The 27206-nt window shown below is 35.8% G+C and overlaps 3 protein-coding genes across 3 annotated transcripts in view; all 3 read right to left on the bottom strand.

The window, feature by feature from the left end:
* Window positions 1-2963, bottom strand: part of LOC132863710 (uncharacterized) — a 48693-nt gene extending 45730 nt beyond the window's left edge. Inside the window, exons 1-2 of the mRNA XM_060896667.1 lie at window positions 2807-2963; window positions 1599-1686 (exon numbers count right to left, since the gene is read on the bottom strand). Coding sequence (XP_060752650.1) covers window positions 1599-1620 — 22 coding nt within the window. The 5' untranslated portion in view covers window positions 1621-1686; window positions 2807-2963. The remainder of the gene's footprint in view (window positions 1-1598; window positions 1687-2806) is intronic.
* A 6307-nt stretch (window positions 2964-9270) lies between these two features.
* LOC132863581 (adhesion G protein-coupled receptor F4-like) lies at window positions 9271-22466 on the bottom strand. The gene is made up of 27 exons (XM_060896460.1): window positions 22440-22466; window positions 22123-22257; window positions 21776-21949; window positions 21456-21479; window positions 21206-21349; window positions 20487-20660; window positions 20208-20240; window positions 19909-20043; window positions 19560-19733; window positions 19240-19263; window positions 18990-19133; window positions 18343-18516; window positions 17483-17515; window positions 16869-17015; window positions 16590-16699; window positions 16338-16402; window positions 16111-16247; window positions 15832-15999; window positions 14966-15163; window positions 14606-14770; window positions 12554-12732; window positions 12297-12467; window positions 10749-12110; window positions 10615-10656; window positions 10396-10455; window positions 10245-10308; window positions 9271-9494 (listed from the first exon to the last, which is right to left on the bottom strand). Exons 12-27 carry the CDS (start codon window positions 18344-18346, stop codon window positions 9433-9435), a joined length of 2967 nt encoding a protein of 988 aa, XP_060752443.1. The 5' UTR covers window positions 18347-18516; window positions 18990-19133; window positions 19240-19263; window positions 19560-19733; window positions 19909-20043; window positions 20208-20240; window positions 20487-20660; window positions 21206-21349; window positions 21456-21479; window positions 21776-21949; window positions 22123-22257; window positions 22440-22466; the 3' UTR covers window positions 9271-9432.
* On the bottom strand, window positions 18982-27013 carry LOC132863708 (uncharacterized). The gene is made up of 19 exons (XM_060896664.1): window positions 26959-27013; window positions 26633-26782; window positions 26281-26454; window positions 25986-26018; window positions 25743-25877; window positions 25394-25567; window positions 25116-25148; window positions 24784-24933; window positions 24432-24605; window positions 24246-24278; window positions 24003-24137; window positions 23654-23827; window positions 23066-23200; window positions 22719-22892; window positions 22123-22257; window positions 21206-21349; window positions 20487-20660; window positions 19909-20043; window positions 18982-19133 (listed from the first exon to the last, which is right to left on the bottom strand). The coding sequence occupies exons 1-19, from the start codon at window positions 27011-27013 to the stop codon at window positions 18982-18984; spliced, it is 2469 nt and encodes an 822-aa protein (XP_060752647.1).
* Window positions 27014-27206: the final 193 nt, after the last annotated feature.

The following is a 27206-nucleotide window of genomic DNA, read 5'->3' as shown; positions in this document are numbered from 1 at the left end:
TTTATTTAACTCATTATCTATATAAATAGTTTTGGTCTTGATCTCAGTCCTGCTTACATATGAATTCAACCTTGAATGAACCCCCTAAATACATGGTGGTAGGAAGTTGCAGCTCAGTGTTTAAGGTGTTAGAATAATAATAGTGATTTTGAATCTCAGGTCCTCCAATCTGTCACTCCTGGGCCCCTGAGCAAGGCAATAAGTCCTCAATTGCTCAGCTATATAAATGAGATAAAGGTAAGTCACTCTCGTTAGGGGAATCTTGGACTTGTCCTACACTAGAGGTTATGACTAGATGTCTTGAAAACTTTCAGCTGATTTTCATTACATACTACTTTGTGTGCTTGTCTTGAACTGTATTTTCAATAAAATTCACCAGCTTTAATTTCACAGAGACTAGTGAGTAGATTCACAAGTAGCAAGGAAAGTTCCTGTACATCACCAATGCAATCACAGGATTTATCAGAGCACTGACATGATTCACAAATATTTGACCTCCCACACACAGCATATGGCCAACTAGACTCCAGACAACAAGACACCTGTGAAGGATCCATAACAGATTAGCATCTATAATGCTGCTTGGCACGATACCTGCTTGAAAGGTAAATTCTATACAACCTGAACATCGGCTAAATCTGAATTCCATCTAGATTCAATGGATGATACATTTGGTTGTTGTATTCTCACAAACTAACTCTATGGTCTCTAGTGTTATAGGTTCATATGCTGTATTGTCACTGGAACAGTCACAGAATTTTATCACTTATTAATAAACATTTATTATCATCTAGACTGTAAACTAGCCTTCAATTATTATTGTATTGTTCAAACATCATAGTGTCTGTCAAAATTACCTGAGCAAATCTTGAATCAATATTTTAGCCAGTTGTTTAGCCTATTTTAGCCTAGTTGTAGTCAAGGTTGCCTTTGTCAAGACCATGAATAATCAAGATGGAGTCAAAACCAAGGAGGTTGAGGACAAGTTACGATGAAGTCCAAATAAAATTGAGACCAAAACATAGAGACTGAAAACCATCAAATTCATTTCAGAGGCCAAGCCTTAACTTTGACTACCTCCAATTAGACTGTTTTCTAAATAAAAAGGAATTATTCTTTCTTAACTCTGTATATGTGAAAAGAAAAGACAACACAAGCATTGTTTTTACAAACTCTTGGATGAAGCCAAAATCGCATTAAATGAGAATGAGACAAGTCCAAGTACAAATTCCTACAGTCCAATTTAAAACTGATATGATTTGTGTTTCCTCCACTGTAACCTCTGTGTAGATTTTTTTTGTCTCAAACCTTGCTTTGCAACATACCTGTCTTAACTGATATTACTCAAGTAGAACAACGTCATAATCTAAAATACCATCTAGATTCAGCAGTCAGATATCTTTGTCTAGTTTATGAAGGTGTACACACAAACCTGGACTTTGAACAGAAACTCAGGGCATCTTAACAAATTATGTAGTTTTGCATTTTGGCAGTTTCTTGCTCTTAACTTAACACATTTTTTTAAACAAACAGAAAAACATCTAACATCTAATTCTAAATTATTAGAATTGTAGCATTTTTAAAAATATCTGACTTACCTTTATTAGACATGATGCTCATTCAGTTTTTGGACTGAAAAAGTTTTTATTGGTGTAAAATCCAATACAAGAAATACTCAGCACATTCCTGAAGACATTCAGAGGCAGTAAAACAACTTTCACTTTCTTCACAGATGGAAAATAGTTGATTAAAGAGTTACTGCATAAAAAAATACTAAAGGGTTTTTACCTACAAATCTAAAACCTTTAAACTAAAACATTTTGCAGTCACTGAATCCTCTAGTAAAAACCTATATTATCAAGTATCATAAATACAATATAATTAGACATATCTATACAAATTATCCTTGCAATTAATCTCTATTTTTCTATTTTTACACATTGATTTCTAGAATGAAGCAAAATGATCTGAAAATGTTTAAAATGTGGTGTATATTTCATTTATATTGACAATCTCATTATAAGAAAAAAAAAGCCCATATTTAAGTTAGGATAATCTTACAAATTCATTTTTTGTATTTATATTTTGCTCTAAAGCTGCATTGTTGCAATGTCCTCTGTAAAATTTCATTTATATATTGATTTGACACCAGAGAGAATAATTTGTACATTTCAGCTGTTTATTATTTAAGAAAGATTTGTGAATATAACGACATTATTGAAATGAGCTCTATAGATTATAGATCTAGAGCATATAGTCACCCACTTTCCTCACATGTCGGAGTGGCAGTATAACTATATGTGCATAATAGCAAAGTCTCCTGATTTTAAATTAAAATAGAATTAATTGCACAACATACCATTTTATAAATCAGATAACATTCAGTGTTGAAAAAAGTATGAAAAAATTTACAGATTACATTTTTAATCATTTTTAATTGATTGTATTATGAATTAAGATGAGAAATCATTCTAATTCAGTTTTATCTGCTCAAATCTTATTTCTGCTGCTTCTACTGATTACACAATAGATTTTTTTTTTAATACGGTAAATGTATTATTTACCCTATCTAATATTTCAAAGCTACTTTTTCAATTCAGATGTAGGTAGTAATCAATAAAAGTATATAGAGTACAATAAATGATATATCATTTATTCATACAGTTTAGAGAAATATTTTATAAGAGCAATAGTTTCATTTTTTATTAAAGTCCAGTCTAATTCATGCTTTGTTCTATTGAACAGCATATAAAGAGAACATATTAAGATTAAGTATATCAAGAAATGTTGGGTTTTTAGGTCTTACCTTGACACCAGCCAGTCCACATTTATCCTTCTAAAGATGAGCAGGTCTGTTAGATACCTCTTTGCTTGTGCATATTTTTCATATTTCACAGTTAACTGCACAGATGCTTTATCATTAATGTAATCCTAAACATAACCCTATGCTGTTTGAATACTTGCCAGACAAGCTCAGATCCAACTATTTCCGCATTCTCATGTCTGTTTACTGTTTAATGATTATTTAGAAAGTTAAGGCATGGCTGATTTTAGGGATCAAAGCTTTTCATAAAAGGTTCTTTTTCTTTTCTATGGAATCTGACACATACGGGGGAAATTCAATGACTTTTGAGTTGTATATCTTTGTGTTTTTTGTTTTGAGAAAAAAAACGTGATCTGTCACGATTTGATACTACCTTAGAAGACTAAAGATTGTTTAAATTTGTCAAGAGATGTAACTATTTACAGTAATATTATTAATATTAATAATATTACATCTACTGCTACTAATCATCATCATTATAAGCAGTAGTACCATAATTATTATTGTACCAGGCAACCATGTTGGTTTTATTTTCTGTGTCTGTGTTTTTGTGTCCTTTTTGAAAATTAAATTATGTTGGGCCTTGAGCAAGGCCCTTAGCCCTCTCTGTTCCGGGGCTGCTTTATTGTGGCTGACTCTGTGATCTGACCCAAAAATTTCAAAGTTGGGATAATAAACAATTTCAATGTGCTGTAATGTATATGTGACAAAAATTAAGTATTATACTGTAATTTTAACTCACTACATGAATGATAATCACAAGATGTGAAATATAATAAAAGAGAAAGTATATTTTCTATAAAAACTATAAAAAAGAGAATGCATATTTTCCTCAGTTTAATACACATTTACAATATAAATGCATCTACAGAGACCTTTAAATGAGAATTTAGCTCTGAGATAGAACTGACATTGGGCAAAGCAAAAAAAACTTAAATGACTCTAAGGTCCTGCAGGACGATAAAACTGATAAAGCAGTGACACAGTAGTAATCGAGTGAATACTCTTCACCAGTGCTTGCAGAAACATGATCTGCATGGAAGAGTCATCAGACCTCTTCACAACAGTAAACATCTAATGTGTGAAAAACACTATAATAAATTTAATAAAGGTATGTCTGGGAGCAAAATGACCAGCGAGCAGGCTTGAACCGGCTTGAGTCTGGAGACATGGAAGCTAGGGTGAATACGTGGGACTCTGGAGAGCTTGAGTTGGGCCGCCACTGGATTGAGCACCTTGGAGGTTGGAAAAGACCCAACAAAGTGTGGGGCAAGTTTCCTGCAGTCAACCTTAAGCGGCAGGTCTCTGGTGGATAGTCAAACTCTTTGACCAACACGATTCGGGGGTGCCGGATGGCGCTTGCGATTGGCCCACTGGGCATAGCTCCTAGAAGCACTGAGGAGGTCCGCACAAGCTTTTCTCCAGACACATCGGTAAAGTTTGACCAGGGCAAGGGCAGAGGGAACCGAGGCATCTATTTCCTGATTGGAGAACAGTGGAGGCTGGTATCCATACACGGCCTGGAAGGGGGAGAGACCCGTGGCAGCCGACGACAGGGAGTTGTGGGCGTATTCCACCTCCACCATGTTAAAGGACCAGGACGTAGGTTCTTCGGAACACAGGATGCAAAGTCTTTTTCTAGCTCCTGGTTTAACCACACGGTTTGCCCTTTAGACTGAGGATGGAACCCAGAAGGCAGGCTGATGGTGACCCCCAGGAGCTGGCAAAACTCTCTCCAAAAGTTAGAGGTGAACTGAGGACCATGATCGGATACAATGTTGTGTGGGAGGCCATGCAAGTGAAAGACATGCTGGAGCATGAGCAGGGCTGTTTCCTTGGCTGACGGAAGTTTGGGCAAAGCAATGAAATGGGCCATCTTGGAGAATCTATCCACCATGGAGAGGATGGTGGTGAGCACAGCCGACGGGGTAAGCCAGTAACAAAGTCTATGACGTGAGATGTGAGACCATGGCCACCTTGGAACAGGAAGAGGATGGGGCAAGCTGGCTGTGGGGCCCCGGGGTGTCCTATTTTGAGCGCAGGCAGGACATGCCGCCACGAACTCCCGGACATCCTTCTTAATCTTAGGGCACTAGAAGCACTGCTGGAGGAACGACAAGGTGGAGGAAGAGCCAGGGTGACAGAACAGGTGAGAGCTGTGGCACCATTGGAGGACTTGGGAGTGTAGACCGTCCGGAACAAAAAACCATCCCTCTGGACAACCCTCTGGAACTGGAAGAATGGAGTTGGCCTGCTGGACCCTCCTTTTCGATATCAAGGCAGAGGGCTCTGACCATGACAGAGGAAGGAAGTATATGTTCCACAACAGGTTCTCCATCCTCCTCCATGGTGAATTGCTGAGATAGAGCGTCCATCTTGGCATTCTTGGATCCTGGGAGACAGGACAGGGTTCCGGTGGTCTGTCCACACTAGAAAGGGCTGCCCAGCACCCTCCAACCAGTGCTGCCATTCCTCCAGGGCCAACTTGACGGCCAAGAGTTCCCGTTCGCCTATAGGATATTTCCATTCAGCCAGGCTGAGGCGCCTTGAGAAGAAATCACAAGGATGGAGCCGGTTGTCTTTGGCGGATCGCTGAGACAGAATGGCCCCCACTCCAACATTAGATGCATCCACCTCCACAATAAACTGCTGGTCTGGGTTGGGGGAGAGCGAGGATGGGCGCTGTCATGAAGAGGCCCTTGAGTCTGGTGAAAGCTTGCTCAGCTTCAGGATTCCAGCTGAAGGCTTGGAGTGTGGAGGTTAGCCACTGTAGGGGGGCAGCGACAGTTCTGACACCCCTGATGAACTTGCAATAGAAATTCACAAACCCCAGGAAGCGCTGGAGCTGCTTTCTGTTATTCAGGGGTGGCCAGTCCCTAACTGCCTTAACCCAGTTGGAGTCCATCTGTATGCTACCAGGCAAAAGACTGAAGCCCAAAAAGGTGGTACTAGTGGTGCGGAATTCATATTTCTCAGCTTTCACATTGGAGACATTGGAGCATGACTCGAACATGGTTTCTGTGTTCCTCCAGGGAGCAGGAAAAGGTCAGAATATCATCCAAGTAAACAAAGACAAACGTGTTAAAAGGTGTCACAGGACATTAAGCAAGGCCTGGAAGACTGCCAGTGCATTGGTCATAGTGACCAGAAGGGGTATTGAAAGCCGTCTTCCACTCGTCTCCCTCCCGATAAGGTGGTAGGCATTACGTAAGTCCAATTTGGAGAAAATGGTAGCTCCCTGGAGGAGTTCAAAGGCAGAGGTCAAGAGAGGCAGGGGTAGTGGTTCTTAATGGCATAAAGTCCTTGGTAATCAATACAAGGGCGGAGCAACCCATCCTTTTCCCCGACAAAAAAAACTGCCCCCGCTAGAGATGAAGAGGGATGAATGATGCCAGCCTTGAGAGAATCCTGGATGTACTGTGCCATGGTCTCTCTCTCGGGTCCGGTCAGGTGGTAAAGATGGCCACGAGGGGGAGTAGTTCCAGGCAGGAGGTCAATGGCACAGTCATAGGGCTGATGAGGAGGAAGGACAGAGGCACTGGCCTTGCTGAAGCCAACTCCCCAGTCATGGTAGTCCAGAGGCTCAGAACTGATGTCTGGTGGAGGTTCCTCAGCGACTGGATGCTGAGTCTGGGGTTCTGAGTCAAGGCAGTGAATGTCTCAGTGGGTTCCCCAGTTCAAGATGTGGCTACTGGTTCAGTCCAGGTGGGGATTGTGTTTTTGGCCAGGGGAATCCTAGCATAATGGAGGCTTGCGGCGATGGAATTATCAGGAATGTTATTCACTCAGCACTCGGCTCATCCACTCGGCGACCGTCAGGCATACAGGTTGGGTACGACATGAGACCTTATGTAAGATGGGGCCATTCAGCACCCGGACTTGGAGAACAGATGGCAAAGTCTCAATGCCCAACCGGTTGGCCAATTCCTCATCCAGAAATTCTGAATCCCCTCCGGAGTCAAGGAAGGCTGCCAGGCAATGGTCTTGATGGTTAACAGAGTAGAGGCAAAGTCCCTGGGAACACCGTCTCTCCTTTTCTGTGGGCAAAAGGTGTCTTTGGCCGATTTCCATGTCCTGAATGGGACCGAAACCTCCAGAAAACTGTCCCTTGTAATGAAGAACTCGGTGGGGCGCGTGGAGTGGAAGGACAGGTGAAGGGGTACCATGAGTGGCAGGAAAACCTTTCTGAGCAGCATTCTCAGATATCAGATCATCCAGTTCAGGAAATAGTTTGCTAGCGGCAAGCCCATCCTTGACCTCAGCTGCCAAAACCTGTAGAAGGCATCATATAAAGCAATGGCACCCCATCCACTATCTGCCGCAGCCGTCCAAAAGTCCACTGCATCAGCTACGGAGTGATTGCCCTGAGATTAAGAGTGACCCTGCGGCATCCTGTTGGGGAGCGGTTAAGTCAAAAATCTTCCAAAGCTCTCTGCTGAATGCTTGATAGGAAAGGCAGAGAGTTGACTGGCGTTCCCACTCAGCGGTTGCACACCATCTGGCCCTGCCGGTCAGCAGCGAGCTTGGAGCGATCTGATGAGAAAACAGAGGGCTGCAACTCAAATATGACGGCACACTGCATAAGGAACGGGCGGCACATTCCTGGTTCTCTGGAGAAACGTTCAGGGTGAGGCAGATGTGGCTCCCGGGCTGAAGTCGATACGGCAGGGGCTGAAAGAGGCTTGAGAGTCACGGGTGCAGAGGTGACTGAACTGGAGAGAGCGCTAAGCCAGTGGATAAGTTCATTGGTGGCCTTCGAAAGGTCAGTTATCTGCTTATCATGGGCCACGGTGGTCTAGGCCAGGTTATCGAGGAGGGTCGTCAGGTCTGGTGCATCAGCTGAGTTCATAACTGTCCAGATGGTACTGTCAGGGTGGGCCAGAAGGGAGGCCTCAAATGCAGGACACCGCTATAAATAAAATAATTAAAAAATACTAATAATAATCAGGCAAGGCAGGCAAACACTCAGTGTAAAGATCAGTCTGTAATCCAGTACACAGGCAGGCAGGGTAATACAGGGCAGACAAAAACACAGTGTGAAAAACAGTCCAATAATCCGGTACACAGGCAGGCAGGGTCATAAAGGGCAGGCAAGAACACAGAGTGAAAAACCGGATAATCTAGTACAGGAAGTCAGCACAATGAAGGACAGACAAAAACACAGAAACCAGAAAAACAAACAGAGTCAAACCAGGCAGGGCAGAACAGGAACAAGGTGGGATGAATCGCAGTGCACATGGCAAGCTGAGAAGACCATCTGGCAAGGAACCGTGTGAAAGCAGCGTCCTTATATAGTGCCTAACACCTAAAATGCCCGCCGACCTGGAAGTAGTGTAGCAAACCGGGAGTGCTGACAAGAAGTTGTGATACCTAGCAAAGAGTGTGTTACTATTCACTGAGTTAGCAGGGTGTTCAAATTATTTCACATGCCACATTTACTGTTTTATTAAATTTCTATTTATTAAGTTCATCAAATATACATAAGTTTACTAATATTAATATTAATATTAATATTTGTAGGAAATAAACATTTTTTTTTAGAATTTTGCTTCAATGGGTGTGTTTACATAGTTATAAATATGTGATAGGTGAGTGATGCAATTTGTTTGCTATTTGAAGCAAACATTCGCCTCGATGTAACTGACCAAGAATATTGATGCTTAACACTAAACTGGCTTCTGTTGCAACAAAAACATGTTCCCACGTTAGCAAGGTAAATAAGTGACGCCATCTTGTGGCTTAAAGAGACACATTCTACTACCTTTTTTTTTTTTTAATATGCAGTAATTAAATATTCTATTCATCCATTCTCTACATCCCTTATCTTAGGGAACCTGGAGTCTATCTCATGAGATTTGGGACACAAAGCAGGGTACAGACTGGAGCAGGGCACAATTGCGCACACACACGCACACGCACTCGCACACACGCGCACTCAGACACACGCACTCTCTCACACACACACACGCACTCACTCACTCACACATTCGCGCACACACACACGCACACACACTCACATCCCTGTTAAAATGGCTGGTTTCTGTGATGTAAAAAAAAAAAAAGATAACCAAAAAAGAGACCAAGATAAATCATTCCAGAATTGTTTCCACCTTTAATGTAAACCTATTACATGTACAACATAATTGAAAATAAATTAAAAATAAGAAACTAAAATTATGTGGTTGCATAACTGAGCACACCGTCCTATAACTAGGGAAGTGGCTGTGTTCAGAATTAAGCAATCAAATCCGCTGTATATATGTGGAAAATTGTATGTTTTGACGTTTTCTGTCCATCTATATATATATATATATATATATATATATATATATATATATATATATATATATATATATATATATATATACTAATAAAGATATATAAAGATTATATATATATCTTTATAACTAGCTGAAGAACCATAAATAAAGAAAGAGATAAAGTTTAAATGAATTTTAAACAAGTTCATAGAAGAATACATTTCTGAAATAAGAATTAAGTAATAAGAAGGACTAGACTTGTTTGAGGCAGAAGTCCAGGCTACTGTATATTGATTAACGTTTTTGCAGTTAAACAGACCCTTATAACATGGGTGTTTATTTTAGGTGTCAATTAGCTGTATCTGTGTTGCTTGAAGACATATTGCCACCACTCGATATATTGTAAACATCTGGAAAAAAAAAGACCAAAATATTAGTGCCAATACAATTGAGGAAAATGCAACGTTCTTGATGCATGATAAAGCTTATGTAACAAAACCAAAATTAAATAAATGTATTAATTGCAATATCAAAAGAACAATTTATGGTTGGTTAATTTAATTTATGCTTGTAAATTAAATAGAGGTGAGGACAAGGAACATAACCAGTTCAGCTCAAATGATGCACTTTGAGCAGGGTTTAAAATAAAATAATTTTCCTATATTTACAGCATTTTTGCAGACACCCTTATCCAAAGAGACTTAAATTTTATCTCATTTTATACAACTGCAAAATTGAGGGTTAAGGGCCTTGCTCAGGGGCCCAGCAGTGGCAGATTGGTGGCCCTGGGCTTCAAACTCACCATGGGCAACTTGGGCATTTAATCAGCAGTTTATTAGAATTTTTAATTCAGATTTAGACATTTTAAAGTATCATACAGTAGTGGCATAGTACTGGGCTAGAATTAGCAGGAATTGTTTATGGATGTCATCCAACAGATTTAACAGTAACATGCTAAACAGTTCAAATCTCAAATGATCAAAACTTAAAATTTTGATTAATTGTAATTTTTTATTTTTAAAACTATACATTTATCCTATTACTTGTTTTAATACAAACTTTAAAAGAGAGTTCAAATTTGGTGTGTGAATGTTATAATAAAATATGGTCAAATACAAAGTGCAAAGACTTTAATGTTAATTTTCAGTTTAGTTACATACTTCTCTGCCGAGGTCTTCGAAAGAAAGGAAATCCACTTGAGGATGATGGTCCTGCAGTTGTACTCTGTAATCCATAAACATTTGTCATTAACTATAATTACTACAGTAAAGTAAGAGTCAATTTTATTTATGTAATATAAACTATATTTACCCTAGTCTGGCCAGAACTTAAGTTTCTCAGTGAAAACTTTCCTGCCAATGCTTCTCGGACCTGCAGCCACAAAACATTTGTTTATATTTACAGCATTTGGCAGATGCCCTTATCCAGAGTCACTTACAAATGTCCAAAAGTATGTGCAATATCAAATAATTATTCATGTGTTTGTTTGTTTGAATTGAAGAGTGTGTAATGACATTAGAGTAATCGTACCTTACTATCCAGTAATGTTCCAAATACCAAAATAAAGAAACCCTTCAAAGAGACAAAAATATTTTTTAACATTTACTATAATAAATATGACATTATATAGAATGATTAAAATTTGAGAAATAGTTAAATAGTACCTGCAGTGAATTAAGGAATGCGAACACTACATGAATCCCAAAATTCGGTGACACCAAGGTTCCAATCCCGAATCCCCACGTTAGACCAAAGAGAGGTGTTAAAATCGCCACACATCTAGCAATGACCACTAGGGGATGTTTCTCATCTGGCTGAGTGGAAGCATTAACTCCTCTCCTCAACATCTTACACAGAACCACAATAAGCACCAGGAGGTTTATAGCTACAATCGTCAGAGCAGGAATCACAAATGCCAGGAGAGCCTTTGTTTTATCCCAGTTCAGCCAACAATTGTAACCTTGTTGAATGTATCCTTTGCCTCCAGCTGTAGATGCCACAGTAATGACAGCTATGATTAATGGGGCTCCATAGCCGACAGTGAAGCCTATGGCCATCATTGCTCCTCTGGTCATTCTGGAAAAGACCATGAGGGTGCGGTAGAGGAGCAAAAGTGCTGACAGCAACATCCAGAAGAAAAGGGCGAGATAAAAGAAGTGCATGAAGAACGTCGCTGTACTACAGGGACCCTCTTGTTTAACAACAGCTGCTCCAATGATGAAGCAAATGTTTGCAATCAAAAGTGAGACAGCGATGTTGACTATGGCAACATGACGCATGTAGGATGTGTCATTTCGTGTCACTGATTTCCATATGATGATTTCAATGATGAGGCACAAAACCAAGCTGCCCATTGAAATGCCAACACCGATGTAGGTTATATAGTCTAAGATTAGGGCTTGGACTTTATCCAGCGTAAATGGTGACATCAGGATTGAAAAAGAGGTTGTGTGATTGCACTCACATGTGTATGTTTTATTTTCATTCCCTAATAGCTTTAACTGACATCCAGTCGAGTCCCATCCACCAACACCATTCAGAAGATTAAAGTTCCAGAAGACACACTGAGGTTTTCCCAATGAAGTATTTATGACATCAAAAGAGAGAGCGATGTTGTTAATTGTTGAGTTTGTCTCAATCATAGCTACGTCTCCATTGATCTTGGTGTCATTCTGACTGCTGTTATTGTAGGTCAGATTTCGAACAGGTAAGATGTTGTTAAAAGCCGAAGATATTATGACTGTGAGGGACATACTGGCCTTAGTCATGGGAATATTTATTTGGGTAGTTGAATTTTTTCCAAATATTCCAGAAAAGGAGGTTGTAATGGAAGAAAATGTCAGTTTATTAAAAGAAGACAAGTTTGTTGTTATCGTGGCGTTTTCATCTGAAACTTTGCGTGCAATGCTTTCAGTAGAGTTCAGAAGTACAGAACTGGCATTCATTGTTGTTCTGTTCTTGTTTAAAATCACCCATGAATTTTTTGCACCTTCTGATCCAATGACATCAGTTGTTTCTAGGAAATTCTTGCAAAAAAAAAGTAAAATATATTAAATATAGCATATCTGGTCCATATAGTATAACAGTAGAAATATCTAATCATTAAAAATACAAGTGAAGTTCCAACAGGAGTTGTAACTGTAAAATTGCTGCATAGTATGAAATGTTTTTGCACTCAAAACAAGCCTATCATATGCTCTAAAATTACTTACTGTCATAACTGGTTTATTGATTGGAATTGCTTGACAGCGACTGGAAATGGTTGTCAGTGTTTCTACAAGTGTTAATATGGTATCTGGAGAGTCAATAATGTTTTTAATCTCTGATGTAACATTACTGCTGATGTTGAACATAAACTGTGGGATGTTTTCCAAGGGTACAGTCTACAGAAAGAAAACAAAATATTGTTAAGCAGGAAACTGAAATCACTATCAAGATTATCATTAATGGAAGAGCAAAATCAAATTGCCTTAGCGTCTTCTTTTAAAATGACAAAAATACGCGGGACGCAGTGGTCTTCTATGATGTTCCAGAGGTTTGATGTATTACACTGAGCTACTTGATAGCCATCCATGTTTTCACCACAATCTCCGTTGCGTCTGTCTCCCAGATTTCCAGCTCCAAATACAGAATCAGAGCAGTCAAACTCTAAAGAATGAAAGGAAAAATATATTATACTACTACTACTACTACTACTACTACTACTACTACTACTACTACTACTAATAATAATAATAATAATAATAATAATAATGTATTCCTCTAGATGTAATATGTAACCTTGTAGATCAATATTTCTCCATGGCAAGAAAATGTATTTATAATATATTTATTGTTTATATTATATTTATTAAGTTAAATAATACTATTGTAAAATATATTGTAATGCATTACAGTGCCTTGCAAAAGTATTCATACCCACTGAACTTTTTCACATTTTGTTACGACCACAAACAAAAATGTATTTTATTAGGATTTTATGTGATAGACCAACACAAAGTGGCACATAATTGTGAAGTGGAAGGAAAATGATAAATGGTGTCCAATTTTTTTTTTTTACAAATAAATATCTAAAAAGTGTGGCATGCATTTGTATTCAGCCCCACTGAATCAATACTTTGTAGAACCACCTTTCGCTGCAATTACAGATTTTTGGGGTATGTCTCTTCCAGCTTTGCACATCTAGAGAGTGAAATTTCTGCCCATTCTTCTTTGCAAAATAGCTCAAGCTCAGTCAGATTGGATGGCGAGTGTCTGTGAACAGCGATTTTCAAGTTTAGCCACAGATTCTCAATTGGATTTAGGTCTGGACTTTGACTGTGCCATTCTAACACATGAATATGCTTTGATCTAAACCACTCCATTGTAGTTCTGGCTGTATGTTTAGGGTCATTGTCTTGCTGGAAGGTGAACCTCCGCCCCAGTCTCAAGTCTTTTGCAGACTAACAGGTTTTCATCTAAGATTGCCCTGTATTTGGCTCCATCCATCTTCCCATCATCTCTGACCAGCGGTGGGGATGGTGTGTTCAGGGTGCTGTGCAGTGTTAGGTTTCCGCCACACATAACATTTTGAATTTTGGCCAAAAGGTTAAATTTTGGTCTCATCTGACCAGAGCACCTTCTTCTACATGCTTGCTGTGTCGTATGGCTTGTCGCAAACTGCAAACAGGATTTCTTATGGCTTTCTTTCAACAATGGCTTTCTTCTTGCCACTCATCCATAAAGACCAGATTTGTGGAGTGCATGACTAATAGTTGTCCTGTGGCCAGATTCTCCCACCTGAGCTGTGGATCTCTGCAGCTCCTCCAGAGTTACCATGGGCCTCTTGGCTGCTTCTCTGATTAATGCTCTCCTTGCATGGCCTGTCAGTTTAGGTGGACAGCCATGTCTTGGTAGGCTTGCAGTTGTGCCATGCTCTTTCCATTTCCAGATGATGGATTGTACAGTGCTCTGTGAGATGTTCAAGGCTTAGGATATTAACTTAGAACCTAACCCTGCTTTAAACTTCTCCACAACTTTGGTTCTTTGGTCTTCATGATGCTGTTTGTTCACTAATGTTCTCTAACACACTTGTGAGGGCTTCAAAGAACAGCTGTATTTATACTGAGATTAAATTACATACAAGTGCACTCTATTTACTAATTAGGTGACTTCTGAAGGCAGTTGGTTTCATTGGACTTTAGTTAGGGGTATCAGAGTAAAGGGGGCTGAATACAAATGCACACCACACTTTTCAGATATTTATTTGTTAAAAAAATGGACACCATTTATAATTTTCATTCCACTTCACAATGTGCCACTTTCTTTCGGTCTATTTCATAAAATCCCAATAAAATACATTTTTCTTTGTGGTTGTAACATGTTAAAATGTGGAAAAGTTCAGTGGGTATGAATACGTTTGCAAGGCACTGTATATTTATAATTAACATTTGATTAGAAAATGGGGTGCTTAAGCATGAGGTGTGTTAATATTCCAACTTTCCCGGGAAAAAAATGTAAATAAAAAGAAATGATTACTCACTTTTGTTTTTGACATTTAGTGTAATGCTTTTTGAGTTGTAAGATGGATTTGTAATTCCACTGATGGGAGTTTTGAGTTGGCATGAGACCTGTATGTTTTGGTCATTAGTCTCACACTGCTGTTGGTTAACTGTATAGTTACAGAATATGCAGCCTGTTGTTGGGTCTGTGCAATACAATTAAATAGTACGAAAAAAACATCAAAAATCAGGCAAATAATCATTCAATTAAACACTGAATTTATGTGAAATGTTGAAGTCATACTAAATACAAATCAATAAACAAGGTTTGGTTTTGGATTCATGACCTTCCATAACACATATAACTAAAAGAAAAAGAAAAAAAAACAGTTATGTGTCACCTGTTGAAGGTGAGCTGCATGCTGTGCCCCATTCCAGTTGATACATCAACTGAACACAACACTTCAGTGGAATTGTATCAGTCTTACATTGTAAAGTTTTGTCAGTGCTCACTTCGATATTAGGGTACGGCTGAATTGTGATGGTTTGCCAGATAACATAGGGCAGAGAGTTTACTGTTGTACTGCAGGCATATTGACCTGAGAAAGTAGAGAAATAATTAATAATAATATAAGACTAGAATGTAAATAATATAAAAAAATATATAAAATTGAATCATTATGAAGCACAGTCAGGGAATCCAACATTATAATCTGTACATAATATGGAATACTGTGTAATAGTCCTGATTGAACAACAAGAAGCTGCATAAATCATACCCGAGGCTATTGTTTGGTTTACTTTTTTAAGCAGTGCTGTCACACTAAATACTGACTTGTTACAATTGCCTTGTTAATAGTCTATTGTTTAGTTTATTATTATTTGCTGCTCTATAGTATTTTTATGAATACATTACACATGAAGCAACAGCATTTCTTTGCACAGTACTGTGTGTTCAGTGTACAGTGTATAGTGTATGTATAGTGTTTAGTACTATATGGCCTGTGACACAATTGAGTGAAATTGAAAGAAAGAATTATTTATAATTACTCCAATCTCTGGAATGTTTTCCCAGAGAACATAAAAGACACAAACACTAAATTATCATCATCATCATCGTCATCTTCATCTTCGTCATCATTACGATGGTGGTGTTGTTGTTGTGGTTCTATCATCATTGTCACTATTCATTAATGTATTTATCAGGTTTACACATTATGTGAGACCACTCTTAGATACTAATTTAGTAGATTTATTTGTAACTTACCACTGTTACTTGAAGTGGCATTGTTCAGTAGAAGGATATTACTTGATTCGCTTAATGGAACCCCATTCAGGGTCCATTGTATACCATTAAGCACAGGTGGATTGCAGGTGAGATTGAGATTTGTCCCAGGATAGATAATGCCATTACTTTGATATAGTCCATCTTTCACTGAAATAAAGAGTCAAGTACATTTCTATTTGTTCTTCAAGAGCTCTCCATTCTTGTAAACATGTACAACATTAATACCGTAGAAGTTGAATATAGATAACAAACACCTACCACTTTGACTGAACGCATTATCGCTCACATTAAATCCCTGAGAACGGAGACTGCTAGCAAGGTTTTGGTTTGCTGATACCAAGTCAAGGTTGGCACTTGTTGCTTGAATAGTAAAGTCTGCAATCACACTGCCAGGCCTGTTAAAAACAAAGGACATCATTGAAGACATTAACTCTAAAATATAACAGATCTAAATAATCACTCTAGATAACAATAAGTACCATCACCTGAAGTTAGTCACTGTTGCCGAGTTGGCCTGATAGCCAGGTACAGTACTGTAACTTTTATTAATCTAAAAGGAAAAAATGGAAAATTAGACCAGAATGTAAAATTATCTTTACATTAAACTAGAAGAGCTGTATTTGAAACAACACTATTACTGCTTTTAAGAATAAGAATATTTATTATTATTATTATTATTATTATTATTATTATTATTATTATTATTTTATTTTATTTTTTTATAGTGTAATACTTACTGAATTCTTGATATTGTTTTGATATTGAATGTATTTTGTACTGGATTTGTTAGTGAAGTCAAGGTGAAAATTTTCATTTATTGTCATTGAGAAACTTAATACTTGAACGGCTGTTAAAAAAGAACAAAAGGTAAAAGACAATTAAAAAAAATTATCAACATGGAGAATGATAAAATGAAAAAATGAATAAAATGAAAGTACAAATAATGACAATTATTGTATATATCTCAACATTTGCATTGAGAATTTGGGTTGATAAAGCAATAGAACAATAATCACCCCAAGTTATAGGGGTGGGTGTGGATGCTGAGGTGGGTGTGGATGCTGAGGTAGGTGTGGATGCTGAGGTAGGTGTGGATGCTGAGGTGGGGGTGGATGCCGAAGTGGGTGTGGATGCTGAGGTGGGTGTGGATGCTGAGGTGGGTGCTAAACAAATCCACAAATAAAAAAATTAATTCATGATTTTAAAAATGTTAAGTTCATGAAAAATCTTATTGTGTTACAAATTTTGTTATAAATGACACCTAAATACATTAAATACATAGTAAAATAATAAATTTTCCAGGTCAAAATTACTACTTGTGATCAGATTTTAATTTAAAAAAATGCTGCATTCGTAAGTATTTAAACACCCTGACAAAACATTGTTTGAATACAAAAGTTAAAAGGTAATTCTACATTTCTTCGATTCTAAAAGCGTTCGTTTGCATCTTTGTCGAGAAACAACAAGAGAAAAAACAGCATGTAATAAAAGATCTAAAACACCATCTAATCAAAGCAAACCAAAACAAACAGACACACTAATTGTTTGTAGAAATCTCCAAAGGTCTTCTCAGTTGATTGGTAATCACTAATATTGAAAAGATTAAGAGAGAACACAGGTGTGTTTTTACCTGTGGTTGTTATAGCTGGACATGTAGCGTTATCTATAAAGTAAAAACAGCAGAACAATTTAAAATCACTATTAAATTCAATTTGTTAAGTCTAAATTAGACGTAACTCTCTTGCCATTGTCATGCGTAATTTAGTTTCAAACATGCTCTGTAGTGACCTAAACATCCGGATCATATCTAATGTTTATATTACTATCATACCATCTCAATAAATTAGAATGTCATGGAAAAGTTAATTTATTTCAGTAATTCAACTCTATAGTGAAACTCGTGTATTATATAAATTCAGTACACACAGACTGAAGTAGTTTAAGTCTTTGATTCTTTTAATCGTGATGATTTTGGCTCACAATTAACAAAAACCCACCCAATCTCAAAGAAAAAATGAATACTTCATAAGACCAATAAAAAATATTTTTAGTGAATTGTTGGCCTTCTGTAAAGTATGTTCATTTACTGTATATGTACTCGATACTTGGTAGGGGCTCCTTTTGCATTAATAACAGCCTCATTTCAGCATGGCATGGAGGTGATCAGTCTGTGGCACTGATAAGGTGTTCTTGAAGCTCAGGTTTCTTTTACAGTGGCCTTTGGCTCATTTTCATTTTTTTGGTCTCTTGTTTCTCATTTTTCTCTTGACAATAGCCAATAGATTCTCTATGGGGTTCAGGTCTGGTGAGTTTAGTCAGGTCTGGCCAGTCAAGCACACCAACACCATGGTCATTTATCCAACTGGTGCTTTTAGCAGTGTGGACAGGTGACAAATCCTGCTGTTATTATACTATTATATTATTATAAACCTCTATACTATTCAATTAATAAAGGAGCTTGTTAAATTACATGTTACATGTTATACTTACTCATCAACTCATTGATTGGTTGGCAGAAGTGTCCATCATTTGGTAAAGCATTGATGCAGCCACATGAGACATTGGTGACATTATTACAAGATCCATATAGTGTGCATTTTTCACACGGCCAGAAATACTGATCCTCACACCTGCACTGATATTCAGTACCAGTCAAATTGCACACTGTGGAACAGAATAAAACATTATAAGGTGTGGGTTTTTTAATCTTAAACAATGCAGACAGACCAATTAAGCAGAAACAGAAATCTACCATGAGTAAAATAAGGATGAGATTTAACAAACTCTATAACTGTGAAGTCAGTTACCTGTAGTGATGTTAATGTCAGGGATATTGATGTTGCTGTTTGTGTGTGTGTGTGTGTGTGTGTGTGTGTTAATTATGCTGTTAAAAACTAATTATTATACAATTATTATTATACAAAATGTTATGTATATAAACATATTTAGACAGATGGACAAATAGATGGAATTTTTTTCTTTATATTGTTTTCTTAAACAATGCATGAAGAGTAATTAAAGAGCGCTTAACTATATGACATGAGTGACATACAGTAATAATGACTCATACACAAGTCTATAATGATCTCTGACAGGTTTTGTCTATGAGATTTAGCAGAAACTATAAAATCAGTTACCTGTAGTGATGTTAATATCAGTGATACTGATGTCGCTGTATATTAAGGGTAAATTGCTTCTCTCCAAAATGTTCCTCAGTAGATTCTGGACAGTTACGTCTACTGCACTAATCTCAACCTCAATCAGATAATCAGCTGGGAGAACTGTGAAAGAAATTCCATTTAAATATGTAATGTTAAGAGAAATTAAAAATTAAAAGAACATTATTTAGACTCTGTACATCCTGTAGTAATTATTGGGTAGTTTTACCTGGGAGAGGGCATGTTGAATTATCTATAAAGAAAAAAAGAGGCACAATTTAAAAAAATAAATGAATAAATATAAAATTTGGAATCAACAAGTTTAATGCATTTACAGTCAATTATCTAGAGAATGTGTTATTTCTCTTCCATTTCTTACTACTGTGCATTTTATCCTAACTCAGTCTGTTGTCCATTTTATATTGAGCACGCCATGTGGTGGAGGGTTACGACACAATTATTGTTTTAAATTAACCATTATATGTTAATGAACTATTTAAAGAGCATCAAACATACATGTTTATTAGTAATGTTACATGTTATACATACTCTTCAACTCATTGATTGGTTGGCAGAAGTGTCCATCTTTTGGTAAAGTGTTGATGCAGCCACATGAGACATTGGTGACATTATTACAAGATCCATATAATGTGCATTTTTCACACGGCCAGAAATACTGATCCTCACACCTGCACTGATATTCAGTACCAGTCAAATTGCACACTGTAGAACAGAATAAAACATTATAAGGTGTGGGTTTTCTAATTATGCTGTGATAAAAATATATTTCTATGTAATCTTAAACAATGCAGATAGACCAATTAAGCAGAAACAGGAATCCACCATGAGTAAAATAAGGATGAGATTTAACAAACTCTTTAACTGTGAAGTCAGTTACCTGTAGTGATGTTAATGTCAGTGATATTGATGTTGCTGTTTATTAAGGGTAAATTGTTTGCCTCCAAAATGTTCCTCAGTAGATTCTGGACCGTACCATCTAGTGCATCAATCTCAAACTCAATCAGATAATCAGCTGAGGGAAAGATAAAAAAAGATTAATAAATTTACTATATCATTAAATGAAGTAATAATAATAATAAGAAGAAGAAGAAGAAGAAGAAGAAGAAGAAGAAGAAGAAAAGTCAAGTAACACTGGTTATAATTTGCACATTTTATGGTAGTTATTGGTAATTTTACCTAAGAAGCTGTCAGCTGAACATGAAGAGTTGTCTGTGAAGTAAAGCAACACCATCATTAAAAAATATTTTTTAAATACCAATAAATAGTTTCACAATTTTTTTTCTCTTTTTTAAAAAACTTTATCATGACTTTAGTTTGTAACCATGTTGTTAGTTCTGTTATCTGTGTAAAGTAAATATCTAGAGAATCTGAATGTACAGTTCTATCCAACAGAACCTCTATACTATTCAATTAATAAAGGAGCTTGTTAAATTACATGTTACATGTTATACATACTCGTCAGCTCATTGATTGGTTGGCAGAAGTGTCCATCATTTGGTAAAGCGTTGATGCAGCCACATGAGACATTGGTGATGTTATTACAAGATCCATATAGTGTGCATTTTTCACACGGCCAGAAATACTGATCCTCACACCTGCACTGATATTCAGTACCAGTCAAATTGCACACTGTAGAACAGAATAAAACATTATAAGGTGTGGGTTTTTTAATTCTGCTGTGATAAAAATATATTTCTATATAATCTTAAACAATGCAGACAGACCAATTAAGCAGAAACAGAAATCTACCATGAGTAAAATAAGGATGAGATTTAACAAACTCTATAACTGTGAAGTCAGTTACCTGTAGTGATGTTAATGTCAGTGATATTGATGTTGCTGTTTGTGTGTGTGTGTGTGTGTGTGTGTGTGTGTGTGTGTGTGTGTGTGTGTGTGTGTGTGTGTGTGTGTGTTAATTATGCTGTTAAAAACTAATTATTATACAATTATTATTATACAAAATGTTATGTATATAAACATATTTAGACAGATGGACAAATAGATGGAATTTTTTTCTTTATATTGTTTTCTTAAACAATGCATGAAGAGTAATTAAAGAGCGCTTAACTATATGACATGAGTGACATACAGTAATAATGACTCATACACAAGTCTATAATGATCTCTGACAGGTTTTGTCTATGAGATTTAGCAGAAACTATAAAATCAGTTACCTGTAGTGATGTTAATATCAGTGATACTGATGTCGCTGTATATTAAGGGTAAATTGCTTCTCTCCAAAATGTTCCTCAGTAGATTCTGGACAGTTACGTCTACTGCACTAATCTCAACCTCAATCAGATAATCAGCTGGGAGAACTGTGAAAGAAATTCCATTTAAATATATAATGTTAAGAGAAATTAAAAATTAAAAGAACATTATTTAGACTCTGTACATCCTGTAGTAATTATTGGGTAGTTTTACCTGGGAGAGGGCATGTTGAATTATCTATAAAGAAAAAAAGAGGCACAATTTAAAAAAATAAATGAATAAATATAAAATTTGGCATCAACAAGTTTAATGCATTTACAGTCAATTATCTAGAGAATGTGTTATTTCTCTTCCATTTCTTACTACTGTGCATTTTATCCTAACTCAGTCTGTTGTCCATTTTATATTGAGCACGCCAGTTGGTGGAGGGTTACGACACAATTATTGTTTTAAATTAACCATTATATGTTAATGAACTATTTAAAGAGCATCAAACATACATGTTTATTAGTAATGTTACATGTTATACATACTCTTCAACTCATTGATTGGTTGGCAGAAGTGTCCATCTTTTGGTAAAGTGTTGATGCAGCCACATGAGACATTGGTGACATTATTACAAGATCCATATAATGTGCATTTTTCACACGGCCAGAAATACTGATCCTCACACCTGCACTGATATTCAGTACCAGTCAAATTGCACACTGTAGAACAGAATAAACCATTATAAGGTGTGGGTTTCCTAATTATGCTGTGATAAAAATATATTTCTATGTAATCTTAAACAATGCAGATAGACCAATTAAGCAGAAACAGGAATCCACCATGAGTAAAATAAGGATGAGATTTAACAAACTTTAACTGTGAAGTCAGTTACCTGTAGTGATGTTAATGTCAGTGATATTGATGTTGCTGTTTATTAAGGGTAAATTGTTTGCCTCCAAAATGTTCCTCAGTAGATTCTGGACCGTACCATCTAGTGCATCAATCTCAAACTCAATCAGATAATCAGCTGAGGGAAAGATAAAAAAAGATTAATAAATTTACTATATCATTAAATGAAGTAATAATAATAATAATAATAATAATAATAATAATAAGAAGAAGAAGAAGAAGAAGAAGAAGAAGAAGAAGAAAAGTCAAGTAACACTGGTTATAATTTGCACATTTTATGGTAGTTATTGGTAATTTTACCTAAGAAGCTGTCAGCTGAACATGAAGAGTTATCTGTGAAGTAAAGCAACACCATCATTAAAAAATATTTTTTAAATACCAATAAATAGTTTCACAATTTTTTTTCTCTTTTTTAAAAAACTTTATCATGACTTTAGTTTGTAACCATGTTGTTAGTTCTGTTATCTGTGTAAAGTAAATATCTAGAGAATCTGAATGTACAGTTCTATCCAACAGAACCTCTATACTATTCAATTAATAAAGGAGCTTGTTAAATTACATGTTACATGTTATACATACTCGTCAGCTCATTGATTGGTTGGCAGAAGTGTCCATCATTTGGTAAAGCATTGATGCAGCCACATGAGACATTGGTGATGTTATTACAAGATCCATATAGTGTGCATTTTTCACACGGCCAGAAATACTGATCCTCACACCTGCACTGATATTCAGTACCAGTCAAATTGCACACTGTAGAACAGAATAAAACATTATAAGGTGTGGGTTTTCTAATTATGCTGTGATAAAAATATATTTCTATATAATCTTAAACAATGCAGACAGACCAATTAAGCAGAAACAGGAATCCACCATGAGTAAAATAAGGATGAGATTTAACAAACTTTAACTGTGAAGTCAGTTACCTGTAGTGATGTTAATGTCAGTGATATTGATGTTGCTGTTTATTAAGGGTAAATTGTTTGCCTCCAAAATGTTCCTCAGTAGATTCTGGACCGTACCATCTAGTGCATCAATCTCAAACTCAATCAGATAATCAGCTGAGGGAAAGATAAAAAAAGATTAATAAATTTACTATATCATTAAATGAAGTAATAATAATAATAATAATAATAAGAAGAAGAAGAAGAAGAAGAAGAAGAAGAAGAAGAAGAAAAGTCAAGTAACACTGGTTATAATTTGCACATTTTATGGTAGTTATTGGTAATTTTACCTAAGAAGCTGTCAGCTGAACATGAAGAGTTGTCTGTGAAGTAAAGCAACACCATCATTAAAAAATATTTTTTAAATACCAATAAATAGTTTCACAATTTTTTTTCTCTTTTTTTAAAAAACTTTATCATGACTTTAGTTTGTAACCATGTTGTTAGTTCTGTTATCTGTGTAAAGTAAATATCTAGAGAATCTGAATGTACAGTTCTATCCAACAGAACCTCTATACTATTCAATTAATAAAGGAGCTTGTTAAATTACATGTTACATGTTATACATACTCGTCAGCTCATTGATTGGTTGGCAGAAGTGTCCATCATTTGGTAAAGCATTGATGCAGCCACATGAGACATTGGTGATGTTATTACAAGATCCATATAGTGTGCATTTTTCACACGGCCAGAAATACTGATCCTCACACCTGCACTGATATTCAGTACCAGTCAAATTGCACACTGTAGAAGAGAATAAAACATTATAAGGTGTGGGTTTTCTAATTATGCTGTGATAAAAATATATTTCTATATAATCTTAAACAATGCAGACAGACCAATTAAGCAGAAACAGGAATCCACCATGAGTAAAATAAGGATGAGATTTAACAAACTCTTTAACTGTGAAGTCAGTTACCTGTAGTGATGTTAATGTCAGTGATATTGATGTTGTTGTTTATTAAGGGTAAATTGTTTGCCTCCAAAATGTTCCTCAGTAGATTCTGGACTGTACCATCTAGTGCATCAATCTCAATCTCAATCAGATAATCAGCTGGGAGAACCGTGAAAGAACTTCCATTTAGATATACAATTTTAAAGGAAATTAAAAAAATACAGAAAGCCTGTACAGTTATTGTGGCAGTTATTGTGGTAGGTTTACCTAAGAAGGGTTCAACTGGGCATGTAGAGTTATCTATAAAGAAAATACATGACTTATTGATACAGTTTATTTAGCCCCCTCCAACTTAGATAACTTATTTTTAATAAATAATCATTAAATGCTAATGCATTATTGCAAGATCATCAGTTAGGCATGATTATTATTTATTTTATGTGGCATACATACTTGGCAGCTCATTGATTGGTTTGCAGAGGTTTCCATCATATGGAAGTAAATCCAAACATCCACATGAGGAATTGATGATGTTATTACAAGACCCATTTAGTGTGCACTTTTCACACGGCCAGAAATATTTATCTCCACACGTGCACTGATATTCAGCGTCATCCCAATAGCACACTGAGTAATAAGAAAACATGATGTTTTGTCAAAACAGTGTTGTGATTTTAAAATATCTTTTATATTAATTTAGACAATAATAAATCAGTGTGTTTATGGATTGTATTAGATAGTGTGTAGGCAGCTATCTATGTAATGACAATGAAACACTCAGTAGTAGAACTGAAAGGCCAGTTACCTGTAGTGAGGTTAATGTCAGTGACATTGATGTTAATATTTATTGAGCTGAAATTGTTAAAACTGTCATTGAAAAAGACTAAAAACTCCAAACTGTTCTGCAAAGCATCCAGGACAGATGCATCAATCTCAATCTCAATCAGATAATCAGCTGAGGGAAAGATAAAAAAGATTAATAAATTTACTATATCATTAAATGAAGTAATAATAATAATAATAATAATAATAATAATAATAATAATAATAATAATAATAATAATAATAATAATAATAAAAGTCAAGTAACACTGGTTATAATTTGCACATTTTATGGTAGTTATTGGTAATTTTTACCTAAGAAGCTGTCAGCTGGACATGAAGAGTTATCTGTGAAGTAAAGCAACACCATCATTAAAAAGTATTTTTTAAATACCAATAAATAGTTTCACAATTTTTTTTCTCTTTTTAAAAAACTTAATCATGACTTTAGTTTGTAACCATGTTGTTAGTTCTGTTATCTGTGTAAAGTAAATATCTAGAGAATCTGAATGTACAGTTCTATCCAACAGAACCTCTATACTATTCAATTAATAAAGGAGCTTGTTAAATTACATGTTACATGTTATACATACTCGTCAGCTCATTGATTGGTTGGCAGAAGTGTCCATCATTTGGTAAAGCGTTGATGCAGCCACATGAGACATTGGTGATGTTATTACAAGATCCATATAGTGTGCATTTTTCACACGGCCAGAAATACTGATCCTCACACCTGCACTGATATTCAGTACCAGTCAAATTGCACACTGTAGAAGAAAATAAAACATTATAAGGTGTGGGTTTTCTAATTATGCTGTGATAAAAATATATTTCTATGTAATCTTAAACAATGCAGATAGACCAATTAAGCAGAAACAGGAATCCACCATGAGTAAAATAAGGATGAGATTTAACAAACTCTTTAACTGTGAAGTCAGTTACCTGTAGTGATGTTAATGTCAGTGATATTGATGTTGCTGTTTATTAAGGGTAAATTGTTTGCCTCCAAAATGTTCCTCAGTAGATTCTGGACTGTACCATCTAGTGCATCAATCTCAAACTCAATCAGATAATCAGCTGGGAGAACCGTGAAAGAACTTCCATTTAGATATACAATTTTAAAGGAAATTTAAAAAATACAGAAAGCCTGTACAGTTATTGTGGCAGTTATTGTGGTAGGTTTACCTAAGAACGGTTCAACTGGGCATGTAGAGTTATCTATAAAGAAAATACATGACATTGATACAGTTTATTTAACCCCCTCTAACTTAGATAACTTTGTCATAAGAGTCTGTGCATTTTATATTAATTAAGTCTGTTTTTCTGTTTATATTGGGCATGTCAAAAATCAGTGTGTTTGTGGTGAGGGGTAACCACACATTTACCATTATATGTTAATAAATAAACATTAAATGCTAATACATTATTGCAAGATCATCAGTTAGACATGATTATTATTTATTTTATGTGGCATACATACTTGGCAGCTCATTGATTGGTTTGCAGAGGTTTCCATCATATGGAAGTAAATCCAGACATCCACATGAGGAATTGATGATGTTATTACAAGACCCATTTAGTGTGCACTTTTCACACGGCCAGAAATATTCATCCTCACACATGCACTGATATTCAGCGCCATCCCCATAGCACACTGAGTAATAAGAAAACATGATGTTTTGTCAAAACAGTGTTGTGATTTTAAAATATCTTTTATATTAATTTAGACAATAATAAATCAGTGTGTTTATGGATTGTAGTAGATAGTGTGTAGGCAGCTATCTATGTAATGACAATGAAACACTCAGTAGTAGAACTGAAAGGCCAGTTACCTGTAGTGAGGTTAATGTCAGTGACATTGATGTTAATATTTATTGAGCTGAAATTGTTAAAACTGTCATTGAAAAAGACTAAAAACTCCAAACTGTTCTGCAAAGCATCCAGGACAGATGCATCAATCTCAATCTCAATCAGATAATCAGCTGAGGGAAAGATAAAAAAAGATTAATAAATTTACTATATCATTAAATGAAGTAATAATAATAATAATAATAATAATAATAATAATAATAATAATAATAATAATAATAATAATAATAAAAGTCAAGTAACACTGGTTATAATTTGCACATTTTATGGTAGTTATTGGTAATTTTACCTAAGAAGCTGTCAGCTGGACATGAAGAGTTATCTGTGAAGTAAAGCAACACCATCATTAAAAAGTATTTTTTAAATACCAATAAATAGTTTCACAATTTCTTTTCTCTTTTTAAAAAACTTTATCATGACTTTAATTTGTAACCATGTTGTTAGTTCTGTTATCTGTGTAAAGTAAAATATCTAGAGAATCTGAATGTACAGTTCTATCCAACAGAACCTCTATACTATTCAATTAATAAAGGAGCT

Source organism: Tachysurus vachellii, chromosome 20 (assembly GCF_030014155.1).
Source record: "Tachysurus vachellii isolate PV-2020 chromosome 20, HZAU_Pvac_v1, whole genome shotgun sequence".
NCBI lineage: Eukaryota > Metazoa > Chordata > Actinopteri > Siluriformes > Bagridae > Tachysurus > Tachysurus vachellii.
Note: the sequence above shows the minus strand (reverse complement) of the source record. Positions and strands in the feature narration are given on the sequence as shown.

Excerpts from the sequence above, each read along its gene's own strand:
- LOC132863581 (XM_060896460.1), bottom strand. Across the intron at positions 16,700-16,868 it reads ACCCACCCCTATAACTTGGG|CCGTTCAAGTATTAAGTTTC; the intron begins GTGATTATTGTT and ends CTTTTTTAACAG. Across the intron at positions 16,248-16,337 it reads GCAACAGTGACTAACTTCAG|GCCTGGCAGTGTGATTGCAG; the intron begins GTGATGGTACTT and ends TGTTTTTAACAG.
- LOC132863708 (XM_060896664.1), bottom strand. The coding sequence starts at position 27,013 with ATGGTGTTGCTTTACTTCACAGATAACTCTTCATGTCCAGCTGACAGC. Across the intron at positions 26,455-26,632 it reads TGACATTAACCTCACTACAG|TGTGCTATGGGGATGGCGCT; the intron begins GTAACTGGCCTT and ends CTTATTACTCAG. Across the intron at positions 24,606-24,783 it reads TGACATTAACCTCACTACAG|TGTGCTATTGGGATGACGCT; the intron begins GTAACTGGCCTT and ends CTTATTACTCAG.